We start from the raw sequence: 14344 nt of genomic DNA on the forward strand, positions 1-14344 counted from the left end.
CTTTCCAACACTTAAAAAAAAAAATCTTTGATAAAATGTATTGATTAGCAGTGAAAAGACACTTATGGTATTCTTAAACAAAAGACAAAATTATGACTTTTGGCCGGGGGGGGGGCCTTATTACACTAAAATATCAATGAAACGAGAGAACTTTATTTTTGGTATAGATTTATATTTGCTCTCTAAAGTGCAGGGTGCAACTGAGTTAGCAAGAAATTCCCAAGCTCAGAATTTTTACCAGCACATTTGGAAATTGCTAGAAAAGTCCTCTAGAATATGTTGGTACACACCTGTAATATACAGAATAATCGAGATGTACAAAACATATTGAGACTTACATTTTGACACATGTAGTGAAGAAGGTCCATAGCATTGTAAGCTATCTTATGTCTCAGAACTTTCTGTGGATCTAAAGGAAGGACAATAATGAAATTATAATGGCATACTTCAAATAAATGGAGTCTCAACATTAAAATCTATAATCCAACTATTGCTGAATTCATCAGAAATATTAGGTTAATTCTAATTCAAAATCAAATTCAGTTTTATTTTCATCAGAACATGCATAATACAAATTATTTCCATATATTTATAACAAACATTTACAATACGATTGATTGTAATAATAATTATATTCAATGACATAAATGATAACCATCACATAAATATTTTGACAAAATATGGAACATATGTGATAATGCCAATTCGTCCACTCATCACATTATCTACATGTACCTTCATTTAGTCTAATGCCATTCTGTCCATTAACATTTTGTCTAACAACCATTTGGATTTGGTTGAATCATAACTTTGTCTCATCACCAGTTTGTCTATGACATGTTTGTCTCATAATCAGTTGGTTTAATATCCACATTTATCTTCATCCATTTTAACACTTAGTCTATTTAGACAAAATGGTATGTGAACTATATGGCTATTGGACCAACAAGTTATTTAGACAAAATGGTGAGTGGACAAAATGGCAATTAGACCATGAGGATAGTGGACGAACTGATGGTAGACCAAATGATAGACAAGTTGGTAAATGGACGAAATGGCATTGGACCAATTGAAAATAAACGAAATATATAACACACTCCACATCTAAATTGTTCACAAAATTTCAATTGAATAATCAGATCACCAATATAAATCAAGGTAAATTCTTATTTATCCAGTCCATCTACAAGTGACTGTAACAAGAAGTATTATTAACCGTATCAGACATCTGAGCAGGGCAACTTTGAAACATTGTTGCCTGCTGAAGACTGGGATCAAATTGCCGGTCAATAAAATTCCAATTGTTTATCCACGGGCCCAATTTATTGCCCGCTTCAGGAAAGTCAATGAGAAAATGCGTGGAAATGTAGCTGGCAATAAAAAGCAGCGCTAATATCCGGGTATTCTACGCGTTTTTGCACGCGTCCTTGAACCGCGCAGTGCTATACGTCATAATGGTAATCAAGTTAAGACAACGCTGGATACTGCGTACGCGTCCCCAGGCCAGGGACGCGTCATTTCAATTACGTCACAATGGTAAAGTTCAGAGGCCCAGTCTGCTCAACATGATAAACTAAGATTCTCATTCTAAAAATTTAAAATATCTATATTTTAACGATTTTTGCTCTAGATGCCTGATTTGGTTAATAATAGCAATATTGACTGGCCTGGGGGCGAAAGGACATATATCGCCCTCACTATATTGATATCACCCTCGTCTGCGACTCGGGCGATATAAATCTAGTTTGGGCGATATATGTCGTATCGCCCCGAGGCCAGTCAATATTGCTTTAATAACTGCTTTGAACTTTGACCTTGCGACCCAAATAAAACAAAGCAATGTCCATCATATGCATACATGAGAAAATTTTGATGTCTAACCCCTGAATTTTTCCTTTGTTATTATAAGTCAAGTTGTTTTTAAGGATATATTGACCAATTTGACCTTTGACCTTCACCCTCCTATACATCTTATTTACCATCCTCAATCATCAGCTACATCACAACAATCATTCACATAGTCAACAGTGATGGGCAAATCATAGTAAACTACATTTACATGTCCACTCTCAAGATACATCAATCATCACTGACATTTCAATGTACCTTGTGATGCTGGGTGACCCGAACTGCCAGCACTGTAGCTGTCTCGGACCAGGCGGAACTGATACGATCCTGATGCCTGCTGAGTGGATGACGCTGATGTCGTTACTGTGGACGATGCTGCAGCTGACGATGACGACGATGATGTGGCTGTTGATGAAGTGGCTGTTGACGAAGCTGGCGGAGAGTCCTCCATCTCTGTTGCTTCAGCTTCTGCTCCAGTTTCAGTTGTTGATGCTGCAGCAGCAGCTTCAGTTGCTGTTGATGCTGCATCATCTGTTGCTGGTGGAGTGGTTTCCGTTGATGTTGCTGCTTCAGGAGTGCTTGTGGTAGACGTTTCTGGTGTGTCACTTGTGGAGGGTTTCTCCTCAGCTTTAGATTCCTTGCTCTCGCTGCTAGCTGCCACCTTTTTCTTCTGTTTTTTCTTGTAGAAGTGCGGTTGAAGGAGAAGGTCAACGGTTACCTTGATTGGTGGAATGAAATAATGAGATTTAAGATTTTGTTTCAGATGAACGTCATATCTGCTTAACTGAAAAATGGCTTATACTTTTAACACAATAAAGATAAGTACTACTTCAAATGTGTGGTCTGAAGAATTGCTCAGAACCAAAGGAAAACTGACATATATAAAGGAGAGGCCAACCTATACTAGGTTGGCTGTAGACTTACCTCAACACCACCAAACAGTAAGAATATTTCCGCATTAATGGTCTTGCTTTCCTTAAATTTACCACTATCAGTAGGATACTCGATTGTTGACTCCGACATCAGCTTCTGTGTTACTTTCTGGAGACCGAAGAAAAACAAGAGGGAAAAAATATTCAAATGCATGTGGTAATATTCGGTAATACATGCAAAGTCTCAATCCTCAATTGCGGTACTGCTATAATCAAATCACATTATCAATTCTGTCTGTGTAACACGCCCACGATTCCCAACCAATATAATGAATACATAATAAGGGAGATGTAAAAGGGGCATTCACCCTGATATTGTTGGTTTCCATAAAAAACAGAAAGTAAAGGGAACATACAGTGTATTAATGAAGCTTCAGTGGAAAAATTATCCTGAATAACTGTTACAATCCACTTTGATATAAAAATAATGAGATACATATAATACTGCACTTTTTTTAGTATAGAAATCAGGGTTTTGTTGATTGGTTATGTTGCAGTCACATTTCCCCTATGGGCAATTCCACAGGTTGGTCCAAATCATGTAACGTGAGTAACCGACACATTCCAAAGATTTGCCAGGAGCATAATAGAATTTCCCAAGTTTTGTTTTTATACAAAGGATAGTCAGACTGTGTACTTTGTTGTGATAAGGAGATGTTTAGTTCCTATCAATAATAATGGAGTTACAGCTCCAAGTATGAGTCAAGGTGTCTCCAAATGTAACGTGAGTAACCGTGGAATAGCCCCTATGGGGATCATACGGCAAGTCGAAAACAGCCGTTTTATTCATTTTTCACTCAAATCACCTATATGTAGCTGGTACAAAAAATGTTATAACAGCTGTTTTCGACTTGCCGTACGGCTGCCTTAGGGGAAATGTGACTGTGCCATTACTGACAAAATATCCATAGATGATATCACCATATAATAACAATCTTAATGGGATATATCTAGTGGTTTGACGATGCTTAGCCCATGACCCTACCTTGAGCAACTTGAGACAGAGGTAGTACTGCTGCAACTCTGGGTTGGTGTTCAGTAGACTCTTGGCTGCTTCCGACAGTTCAGCAGCAATGATAGGGATGGTAGGGTTAGCAGGAGACGGACTCTGAGTGTTGGAGGAAGGCTGCACAAGACCGATCCTGCTCTCGCAGCTCATCAGGAGCTCACGAGGGAGCTGGAGAAAGGAAATGAAGAGAATGGTAATTCAAAGTACTAGAGCATCTCATAAAAGGAGCTCACAGGAACTCAGGAGTTCACAAATAAGCTGAAGAAAGGAAATTTTAGAGAAAAGTTTTTAAGCAGCTCACAAAAAGAGCTCATTAGCTTAAGATTAAGCTGAAGAAATGAAATTAAGAGAATGATAATTTTAAGTACTAGAGCATTTTATAAAAGGAGCGCACAAGGAAGCTGAAGAAAGGAAATTGGAGAATCATTCTTAATACTAGACTAACTAAAGCATTTAATGAAAAGAGCTCATAAGGACCTTATGATTTAACTGAAAAAAAATGAAATTCAGAGAATGATAATTTGAAGTACTAGAGCATTTCATAAAAGGAGCTAACAGGAGCTCACAAGGAAGCTGAAGAAAGGAAATTGGAGAAAATTCTTGATACTAAAATCACTAGACTAACTAGAGCATCTCATGAAAAGAGCTCATATGGAGCTTATGATTAAACTGAAATTAGAGGATAATTCTTAATACTAGAGCATCTCATAAAAGTAGTTAATCAGCTAAGGGTGGAGCTAAACAAAAGAAATCAGAGAATGCTAATTCTTAATAATATTACATGTAGAACACAGGGAAGGAAATGATCCCTTATTTTTAGGGGATCTCATTAATTTTACAGTTTTGGGTTTATATCTTTTTTCGAGGGCTAATTTTTGCACAAGTAGTTACAATGCAAACATATTCTGCTGTATACATGTAGTACATCTGTTTTCTAAATATTCTTAAACATTGTTTGGCAGGTCTTGGGGTTTCGCATATTTCAATAATCAATTCTGAAAAAAAAAACAAGTCAGTAATTTTGGACCTATAATGACAGATACGGTCAATATTGAGAAAAAACATGTAGTTTAAGAACTATTTTGTAAGTTGCCCTAACAGTGCCCAATAGCTTGCCATCATAGATTTGATATTACAGAACACATTTTCTTTAAATAATGTAAAGAAGACTTTTCCTTTACAATACATGTAGGTATACCCTGATGGTAAAACAACCTACATCCATTTTTTTTGCGAATGCTTTTCATTCTTTATTTTCCATTGTTTTTCTTTTTAAGGGGGGGGGTAAATTTTAGGTAAGAATTCAAATCACATAATTGCTGATACTCGTTACATACATGTTCTGAACAGACTTCATAAAACATAAATTTTTCTCAAATTACTTAGAGTGAAATTTGAATTTTCTTATTATAAAAATTAATCAAATTTTAATTTACCTCAACAAACATGAGGCCATGTCAGCCTTAGCTTTTCCTGGATAGTATCTTTGGAAATTCAAGAGATTTCCTGGTTTCTTGCTCAAATAATAAATATTGGCAGTAAGATTCTGAATTTGTCTACATATTTTACTCATTACAAGTAAATTTCTAAATACCAATTGAATGGGCAAAATTGATATCAATATTTTGAGTAGATACATGTAAATACTATGCACCTTGCTTAGATTTTTTTAAAGACATGTTTTAATAATAATTTATCCTAATTCTTCATTAGATATTAAGTGAAATATACAGATATTTCTTTTATCACATAATCTTTGATATCAAAATCAATTTCCCATGCAGATTGGAAATATATTTTTCAAAAATCAAGCTTTGATGTGAAAAATCTGCAGTTCATCAGTACCATATTTTTATCTCAAAATCTAATAAAAATGTAAAAATCCTTGCCTGAAATTCACATTTTAATATTTTTTCATCTCTGGGGTCAACACCTACTTAAAATTTTGTTCCTTAGCCTAGGTCCATCGAAAGATTTGGTAAAGGGTCACTCAAGTATCATCTAACATTCCAACATAAGAAATGAGTAGTAGCCAAAATGATTTCTTCAGCTATTGAAATTCAAATTTGGCATGTTCTCTGCTGTTAGATTTTTTTTAAATATTATTTAGCCCACTATAAACCAAGATCATTGAGAAACTAGAAAAGGTACAGACCAAATGTCTGTCTTGGAAACAAGTGAATTCCATCTGAATCTTTGGAGAGAATTAAAGCAGATCTTATCATCACTTACAAATATTTAAATGGGTACTATGGAAATTCAGCCCAACAGAGTGGTCCACCTGTGGAACAAACTTCCGGAAGAAGTTGTGTCTCACCTACAGTGGCTACCTTTAAGAAACGACTAATAGCCTGTCCCTTAGGAATTGAGAGCTAATCTACCAAGTATGCCAAGTAAGTTAAAATAGCCCTTGGCTTTAGTAATTGGTCATTATAAGAAAGCTAATGACAAAAGGTCTATCCTGACATTTTTAGCCCATTCGATGATTGAAAAGGGGTTTTCTATAAACTCGATGCGCAGATATTCTATTACTGAATGTTCTCGCACCCGACTGAAATACATTATAATGTAAACTCTGTAAAGTTATGTTATCTTTTTTTTAAATCGTTCACATCATTTGGGCACATGCAGTCAAGTATGCACTTTTGGGGGATTAAAAACAAAACCTGGCTGACAGGCTCTAAATTAACAAATATATCAAACATGAAATTGAATATTAAAAACAAACACTTGGCATGACAATCTAATTCAACATGTCTAATAGTAATAAAAAACAAGAACATTAACAAACAAAATATCAATGAGATGATGCATTGCGAAAGCCAAAAGATGTGGAAATCCCCGCACCTCTGTGGCAGATTTGAATGGTCGCTTTCCATGTTGAGAATCACGGACACCCAAAAACACATTCTTCAAGAGAGGATTCCGCTTCACTCGTTTCCTTGGGATTGTGGAATCATTCCCAGTATTTGAATTAGTTGATATCCTCGAACTAGTAGTTTTTGCTGTTGATGTATTACAGACACTGGCTGAAGTTGCAGTTGACGTAGTCTGAGTAGTTGATGTAAATGAATTCATACTACTTTCAGTGCTACATGTATTGCCATTAGCGGCTGCCGCTGCTGCTGCAGCTCTTCGACTTCTCGTTACACGAAGTCCGTCTAGATCTATAGAAAGTTCAGTTTTTCGTTCCATTTTCCCGCTGTTTTAGGCTTTATCCTGAGGCCAAATTCACAATATGGTAGTTAGCATATATGCCAGTTGTTCATTTGAGTATTTGAAGGCGATCTTTGGACGAAAAGACAGGAAAACTAAAATGTTGCGGTACTGGTCGATGGTCCTCACACTGCTCTGTACTGGCGCTGCACAGTTTATCTATTATCATCTGCGTCATGTACTTCACACGGCGCGCCCCAGCCGTTTCTGCGAACAATGTAAATGCAATCTGTTTTCTAAAACACACATTTTAATTTTAGTGCTAAAAAGGTCTGTCTTTAAAGCCTATGTTTATGTGTCAAAGGGTATTTCGGAAGAGCTTGGCCGATGGCCGACATCCATCTCTCGGGGAATTTTAGGTGGAATTTTATAATTTCAATTAGACTAATAAAATACATAGAACTATTTCATCCACTGGCTTTCACATTAAAAATTGCACTCGTGGACATGATATGTATTAAAACATTATATACTAGATCCAGAGGGAAGGGGGACTTCGGCTCATCACCCAGCAAAAAAAAAGGAAAGAAGGAGAGAGAGAGAGAATTAGGAATTTTGGAGAGGGAAAAGAAAAGGAAGAATTTCGAAGAAAAGGAAGGGAAGAGGGTAAAGGGAAAGAAACGGATGAGTAAAAAAGGAAAAGAAGGAAAAGGGACAGAGAAATAAAAGGAAAGGAAAGGGGGAAGAGCAATCAGTTTCGGGGTGCAGTCCTTCAGTATTTTAAGTTGATGTATTAATTTGCATTGAAGTTGATGTACTCAGAAATTAGTATGTGCATATGTGGGTGGATGTGGTTGTGTGTGTGTGTGGGTATGTGTATATATGTGTGTTTGTAATAGTTTTCCATTTTATTTTTAGCATTTTAACTTGTATTTTGTAGATTAGTATATCCTATGTTTAATGTTGATAATCATATAAGTATTCCAGGTCCCTACTCACAAGCTTTAAAAGGGTCCACGTTTCAAGTTTCATTTATTTCTCCTCAAGAGATCAAGATAAAAATACATTAAAAAAATAGAATACAAAATGTGAATACAATATCAAATTTAAAGAAAGTGAGGAAGGCAAATGCCAAAAAGGAAGAAACCTTGTGTGAGGCCAACCATATATAACAAAATTGTACTTAAAGAAATATTAAAAACATCATATAATCACCAATTCAATGAGAAAAAACCCCAAAACATAACAATTCAACAAACACCTAACTAAACCTTAACTAAATGAGAATGGGGGGGGGGAGAGAATTCGTCTATGCTATAATCTAATTATGTTTATGTACTCATTTACGTTGTATCTATTGTGATTATGTTTTTGGTTTTGAACAAATAAACTTGAAACTTGAGTCACGGGGTGCAGTACGTCTGCCCCCCCCCCCCGGACCAAAATCCAATTGAAACCAATTTCCAACTAGTTTCAATTTATTTTAACTGGAATGTAACAGTTTCCAATTAAAACCAATTGGAACACGGTTGGGTAATTTGAAATCTAGCTAACTGAACCAGCTGAGTAACTGGAAATGTCTTCCAACTGGAAATGACTTCTAACTGGAACCTGTTGGGTAACTGGAAACTCTTCCAACTGGAAATGACTTCTAACTGGAACCAGTTGGGTAACTGGAAATCCTAACTGGAACCTGTTGGGTAACTGGAAATGTCTTCTAACTGGAAATGCAGGAACCCCGGGCAGGAACTTCTTTTATTTTAAGGATAAATTTTAAATAAACAGTGCACCCGAGACCACGACTTTTGCAATACCAACTTAACTTTGAAAGATTCACATCTACGGACATATCAATCCTTTGAGTGCATAAAAATGTCTGTTTTAGGCAAAAAAATAATAATAAAGCTTCCACTTCGCCTTCGTATAAACTTTCCAGTTTGTGTATCAGCCACCGTGTGCCTGGACAAGAAGCTATTTGTACGCATAAAGCATTTAAAATCCTGTTCACACCATGCACTTAGCGGGAAAGTTTGGCTTTTGCCCCCCGGCCCCCCTAGCCTCTTTTCGAGGCCTTGCATGGCGGCTGCTTCGCTATATCCATTGGCGGCGGAAGCCAAAAAATTTAGGGGGTGTCCACCTGAAATTTTGGGATGGACACAGGTAAAAAATTTGAAAAGCGCCCCCCAAAAAGGTTATCAACCTAAATTTTAGTAGTTGCTAACCAAAAATTTTTGACAAGCAAAATAAAAAAAAATAAAAAAAAGGTCATCAACCTTAATTTTAGGGGGGACCACACACGTTTCAGGAGGGATCCACGTGAATTTAGGGGGGGACGCATAAAAAAAATTGACAAGCAAAAAAAAAAAAAAAAAAGAAGGTTATCAAAAAAAATTTAGGGGGGACACGTCCCCCCGCTTCCGCCGCCTATGGCTATATCCCTCGCTTTGCTCGGAAAGCAGCCGACAGGGCATCGACAAGAGGCTACCCCCCCCCCCCCCGGCAACTGAACTCTTATACACCCGGGCTTATACATCAGTCACATTTCCCCTACGGCAACCGTGCGGCGAGTCGAAAACATTTTTGTATCAGCTACATTTAGGTGATATAAACAATGAATAAAACAGATGTTTTCAAATCTCCGTACGGCCGCCTTAACGGTAATGTGACTGACAGTGGCGTACCGTGGGTCACGGCATTGGGGGGGGGGGCACTCAAAAAGGCAGCAAGAATTTTGAGTCACTTATAGTGTGCACGCGAAGCGCGCTCAGTTGCCAGGTTTACTGGCCTAATAGAGACAGCGCCATTAAACGGATATGTATCTCACTGATCAAATAGGCCTAATGCGAGAGCGAAGCGTGAGCTTTAGGTCTGATATTCAGACCTAAAAAAGGGACATTATAATCAATCTTTCATAAACATGATACGTACCTGTCTCGCTAAATAATGCGAGCGCGAAGCGCGAGCTGAAATTTTTGTAAATATTGACCCCAAACATGAAGATTTTAAGGACTATATTTTAGGAAACCATTAAGAGTATACACATCTCGCCATAGTCATCTAATGCGAGTGCCAATACGCGCTTGCTGATTTTGTTAACATCTAAACATGCACATAAAGCACTTATAATCATGATTAACGTACCCATGTCACTAATCAAATCTTGCGAGCGCGAAGCGCGAGCTGAAAATTTAGACCTGAAGAGGGGCTTTTTAAGGCCTGTTTGTAGGAATTCACAAAGACTAAACGTAGTTCACTAACCAGATGATACGAGCTTGAAGCGCGAGCTGATTTTTTTTACATTCAGATCAGAAAAGGGGACATTTTAAGGACTGATTCTAGGAATTCATGGAGAGCAGACATATCTCACCAATCCACTACTGCGAACGTAAGCACGGACAGGAAATGTTTTATATTAAGACCTTAAAATGGGGCAATCACTTTAAGTAGTCATGAAAAAGAAGCGTACTATTGTACATAAAACAATAATAACTCGAAGTGCGAGGAAATATATTTGGCAGTTTGGTGTATATTGACTTGAAAACGGGAGGTTTTAGTATAACAGGATTAATAATTATCGGTAAACAGACAATGCGAGCAACAGGAACAATGAAGACATAGGCCCTGAGCAAATTATGTTTCATGAAGTTATGAAACAAAGGTTCTTATGTAATATAACATAATTATGATATAATATAATATTATAATGAACAATAATGTATTCTTTCCCACTACGTTTATCTTCCTTTCTCCCTCTTTTTCTTCTTTTCCACGTTTTTTTTTTGGGGGGGGGGTCAGCCAATGGGGGGGGGGCACGTGCCCCTCATGCCCCCTCCCGTAGTTACGCCACTGGTGACTGAGCTAAGTATTACGAAGAGAAGGGAAATAGGCCGAAAGTAAATAAAAGAAGGGAAAATAGAGAATGGTATGATGGGAAAGATGGAAAAGAAAATGAAAAGAGAAATGTATAAAAGCTTAGAAAGGGAAATACGTGTAAATGGAAAATAGATAAAGGGAAGAATGAGAGAGATAGGAAAACGGTGGAAGTGGGAATAAAGTGTTAGGGGTAAAGATGTAGAAAATGAATAAAGGAAAGAGTTAGAGAGGGGGAGATATAGGAAAACGGTTGAAGTGGGAATAAAGTGTGAGGGGATAAGTTTAGAAAATGAATAAATGAAAGAGTTATAGAGAGGGAAAATAGGAAATTAATTGGAATAAAGTGTTAGGGGATAAATTGCAAGGAGTTATGCCATGCTGTATAATTATTCAATATTTAATCCTATTGTAATATATTAATTTCATTGACAATTCTGTATATTATAAGTTAAGATAATATATGTGAAAGGCATAGAGACTTATAGTGTATAATGCGCTATATAGAAATGTAATTTTTATTATTATTATTATCATAGAGATATAGAAAATGAATAAAGGAAAGAGTATAAGAGGGGGAGATAGGAAAACGGTGGAAGTGGGAATAAATTAGTAGGGGATAAAGATATAGAATGATAGAGAAAATTGAGGAAGGGAGAAATATGACGCAAGTAAGAGAAAGAGTAAGAGAGATTATAAAACATGTGCGGTGGTATATTTTCAATGTCCCTTTTTCGTTTGCATTTCATTTGTTTTGCCTGAAAGCCTCCCCCTCTCTCTCTCTTTTTTCCCTCGGCTTATCCCCTTTTATCTCTTCTTTCCATCCCCTCTCGCTGCTCTTCTTTCGATTGCCTAATCCCTCTCTCTGTTCTTTCCATCGCCTTATCTTCCTTCTCTATCTTTTTATCCCCCTTTCCCTCTTCTTTCCATCGCCTTGTCACCTCCTCTCTCTGTCTTCATTCCATCGCCTTATCCCCCTCTGACCCTATCTCGTTTCCAACCTTTTCCCCTCTCTCTTCTTTCAATCGCCTTAACCCCCTCTCCCTCTATCTTTTCATTCCATCGTCTTACCCCCTCTCTTCTTTTCATCACCTTACCCCCCTCCCACTCTATCTCATTTCCATCGCCTTATCCCCTCTCTCCTTTCCATCGTCTTACCCCCTCTCTTCTTTTCATCACCTTACCCCCCTCCCACTCTATCTCATTTCCATTGCCTTATCCCCTCTCTCCTTTCCATCGTCTTACCCCCTCTCTTCTTTTCATCACCTTACCCCCCTCCCACTCTATCTCATTTCCATTGCCTTATCCCCTCTCTCCTTTCCATCGTCTTACCCCCTCTCTTCTTTTCATCACCTTACCCCCCTCCCACTCTATCTCATTTCCACTGCCTTATCCCCTCTCTCCTTTCCATCGTCTTACCCCCTCTCTTCTTTTCATCACCTTACCCCCCTCCCACTCTATCTCATTTCCATCGCCTTATCCCCTCTCTCCTTTCCATCGTCTTACCCCCTCTCTTCTTTTCATCACCTTACCCCCCTCCCACTCTATCTCATTTCCATCGCCTTATCCCCTCTCTCCTTTCCATCGTCTTACCCCCTCTCTTCTTTTCATCGCCTTACCCCCTCTCTTCTTTTCATCGCCTTACCCCCTCTCTTCTTTTCATCGCCTTACCCCCCCCCTCACTACTCTATCTCCTTTCTATTGCCTTATCCCCCTCTCTTCTTTCCATTGGCTTATCCCCCATCTATTTCTAAATCTTCTTTCCATCGGCTTATCCCCCATCTATTTCTAAATCTCCTTTTCATCACCTTATCTCCCCATCTACTTTCCATTGCCTCATTCCCCCTCTCCTTATCTCTCACTTCTACACAAACAAATCTAATCGATTTGTAAATAGCAACACATTTAAACATAATTCGTGAAATCTAGGTTACATATATATTTAATTTAATACAAAAAAACCAAAATAAAGCAGAAATAACAGAGTTCAAAATAAATGATTATGATGAAAATTAAGGTATTGAAAATAAACTGTACATGTGACATGCCACCCCAATACCAACAATACATTGCCCAAAATGAATTTTAAACTTTCACTGAGCTTTAAAAAAACAAATGTTAAGTTTTGAATTGATATCATAAACTTCAAAAAGTAAGGAGAAAACAAGGTTTGGACTTGAAGTTTGGGGTTCATTCAAGCTGTGCACACTGTGCAATCTCAATGAATAATTTACAAGCAGTCAAGAAAAAGTGATTTTAGAGAAACTATTGCATCTTGTCTTACAATATTTAACTTTACAACTTCAAATTTTGATCGTATGAAGAAGAATCACTCTTTCAGAGAAGGTAATTTTCTAATTCTTACCTTTTGAAGGCCAAATTAGTATTCTGGCTATTTACAAAGACCCTTCCCAGGCGACTTATTGTTGGTTTTGGGGTGGCTAGTAACATGTTTTGAACCTTGTCTTTTCCATGGATGATACCGCCTAATCATCGTGGTTGAATAAGAAATTGCTGTATTTTGGGGGTAATCTGTCTGCTTCATGAAAAGCAGTGTGCCATCTATGACTTCAGTCTCGTCAGGCGACATAGTTCAACCCACTATGAATTACCAAGGCATGATTTTATTTGTAACCAAAATCTGGAGACCATACACAGTTGATTTAAAGCATTAGATTTTGATAGCCAAAATTGAATTACAAAGATTAAATTGTTAAACTTTGCTACACATAATCTTCCTGATTTTCGATCAAAAGAAAAAACATGGTCAAATCACTGAAGACTCCATGCTTAATGACAGGTACAAGAATGAGTTTTGTAAAAGCAATTTATTGTGTTGCAAATAACTATACATAATTATTCCACACATTAATGGGAGGGATTCAATTATATAAAAAAACAAAAAGTCCACCCCACCAAAAACTTGATTTGAATAAAAAGAGAAAAAAATCAACAAGCATAACACTGCAAATTTCATCAAAATCGGATGTAAAATAAGAAAGTTATGACATTTTGAAGTTTCTCTTCATTTCACAAAACAGTTATATGCACATCTCGGTCGGTATGCAAATGAGGAACTGATGACATCACTCACTCACTATTTCTTTTGTATTTTATTATATGAAATATGAAATATTTTTATTTTCTCGTCATTGTCATGTGAAATGAAGTTTCATTCCTCCCTGAACACATGGAATTTCATTATTTTAACATTTTGTGCTTCAGGCAAGGAGGTCCTAATCGTCAAATTTGCAAAAATTGAAATATTGTATAATCCAAACAATAAGAAACAAAAGAAATAGTGAGTGAGTGACATCATCGACTCTCTCATCTGGATGTAACTGGCTCGTTCATATAACTATTTTGTTAAAAATAAGCGAAACTTTGAAATGTCATAACTTTCTTATTTTACATCCGATTTTGATGAAATTTTCAGCATTGTGCTTGTCTGATTTTTCTCTATTGATTCAAATGAACATTTTTCTGAGGTGGACTTGACCTTTAAATAATGCAATGTATCATGCTGAGA

General features: G+C 37.1%; 1 protein-coding gene across 1 annotated transcript in view; it reads right to left on the reverse strand.

Annotated features, from left to right (window-relative positions):
• LOC121407854 (short transient receptor potential channel 4-associated protein-like) overlaps nt 1-7147 on the reverse strand; it is a 30594-nt gene extending 23447 nt beyond the window's left edge. The window contains exons 1-5 of the mRNA XM_041599085.1: nt 6637-7147; nt 3766-3957; nt 2773-2889; nt 2107-2566; nt 339-409 (exon numbers count right to left, since the gene is read on the reverse strand). Coding sequence (XP_041455019.1) covers nt 339-409; nt 2107-2566; nt 2773-2889; nt 3766-3957; nt 6637-6984 — 1188 coding nt within the window. The 5' untranslated portion in view covers nt 6985-7147. The remainder of the gene's footprint in view (nt 1-338; nt 410-2106; nt 2567-2772; nt 2890-3765; nt 3958-6636) is intronic.
• Between the last annotated feature and the right edge of the window lie 7197 nt (nt 7148-14344).

Source organism: Lytechinus variegatus, chromosome 2 (assembly GCF_018143015.1).
Source record: "Lytechinus variegatus isolate NC3 chromosome 2, Lvar_3.0, whole genome shotgun sequence".
In the NCBI taxonomy this organism is placed as follows: domain Eukaryota; kingdom Metazoa; phylum Echinodermata; class Echinoidea; order Temnopleuroida; family Toxopneustidae; genus Lytechinus; species Lytechinus variegatus.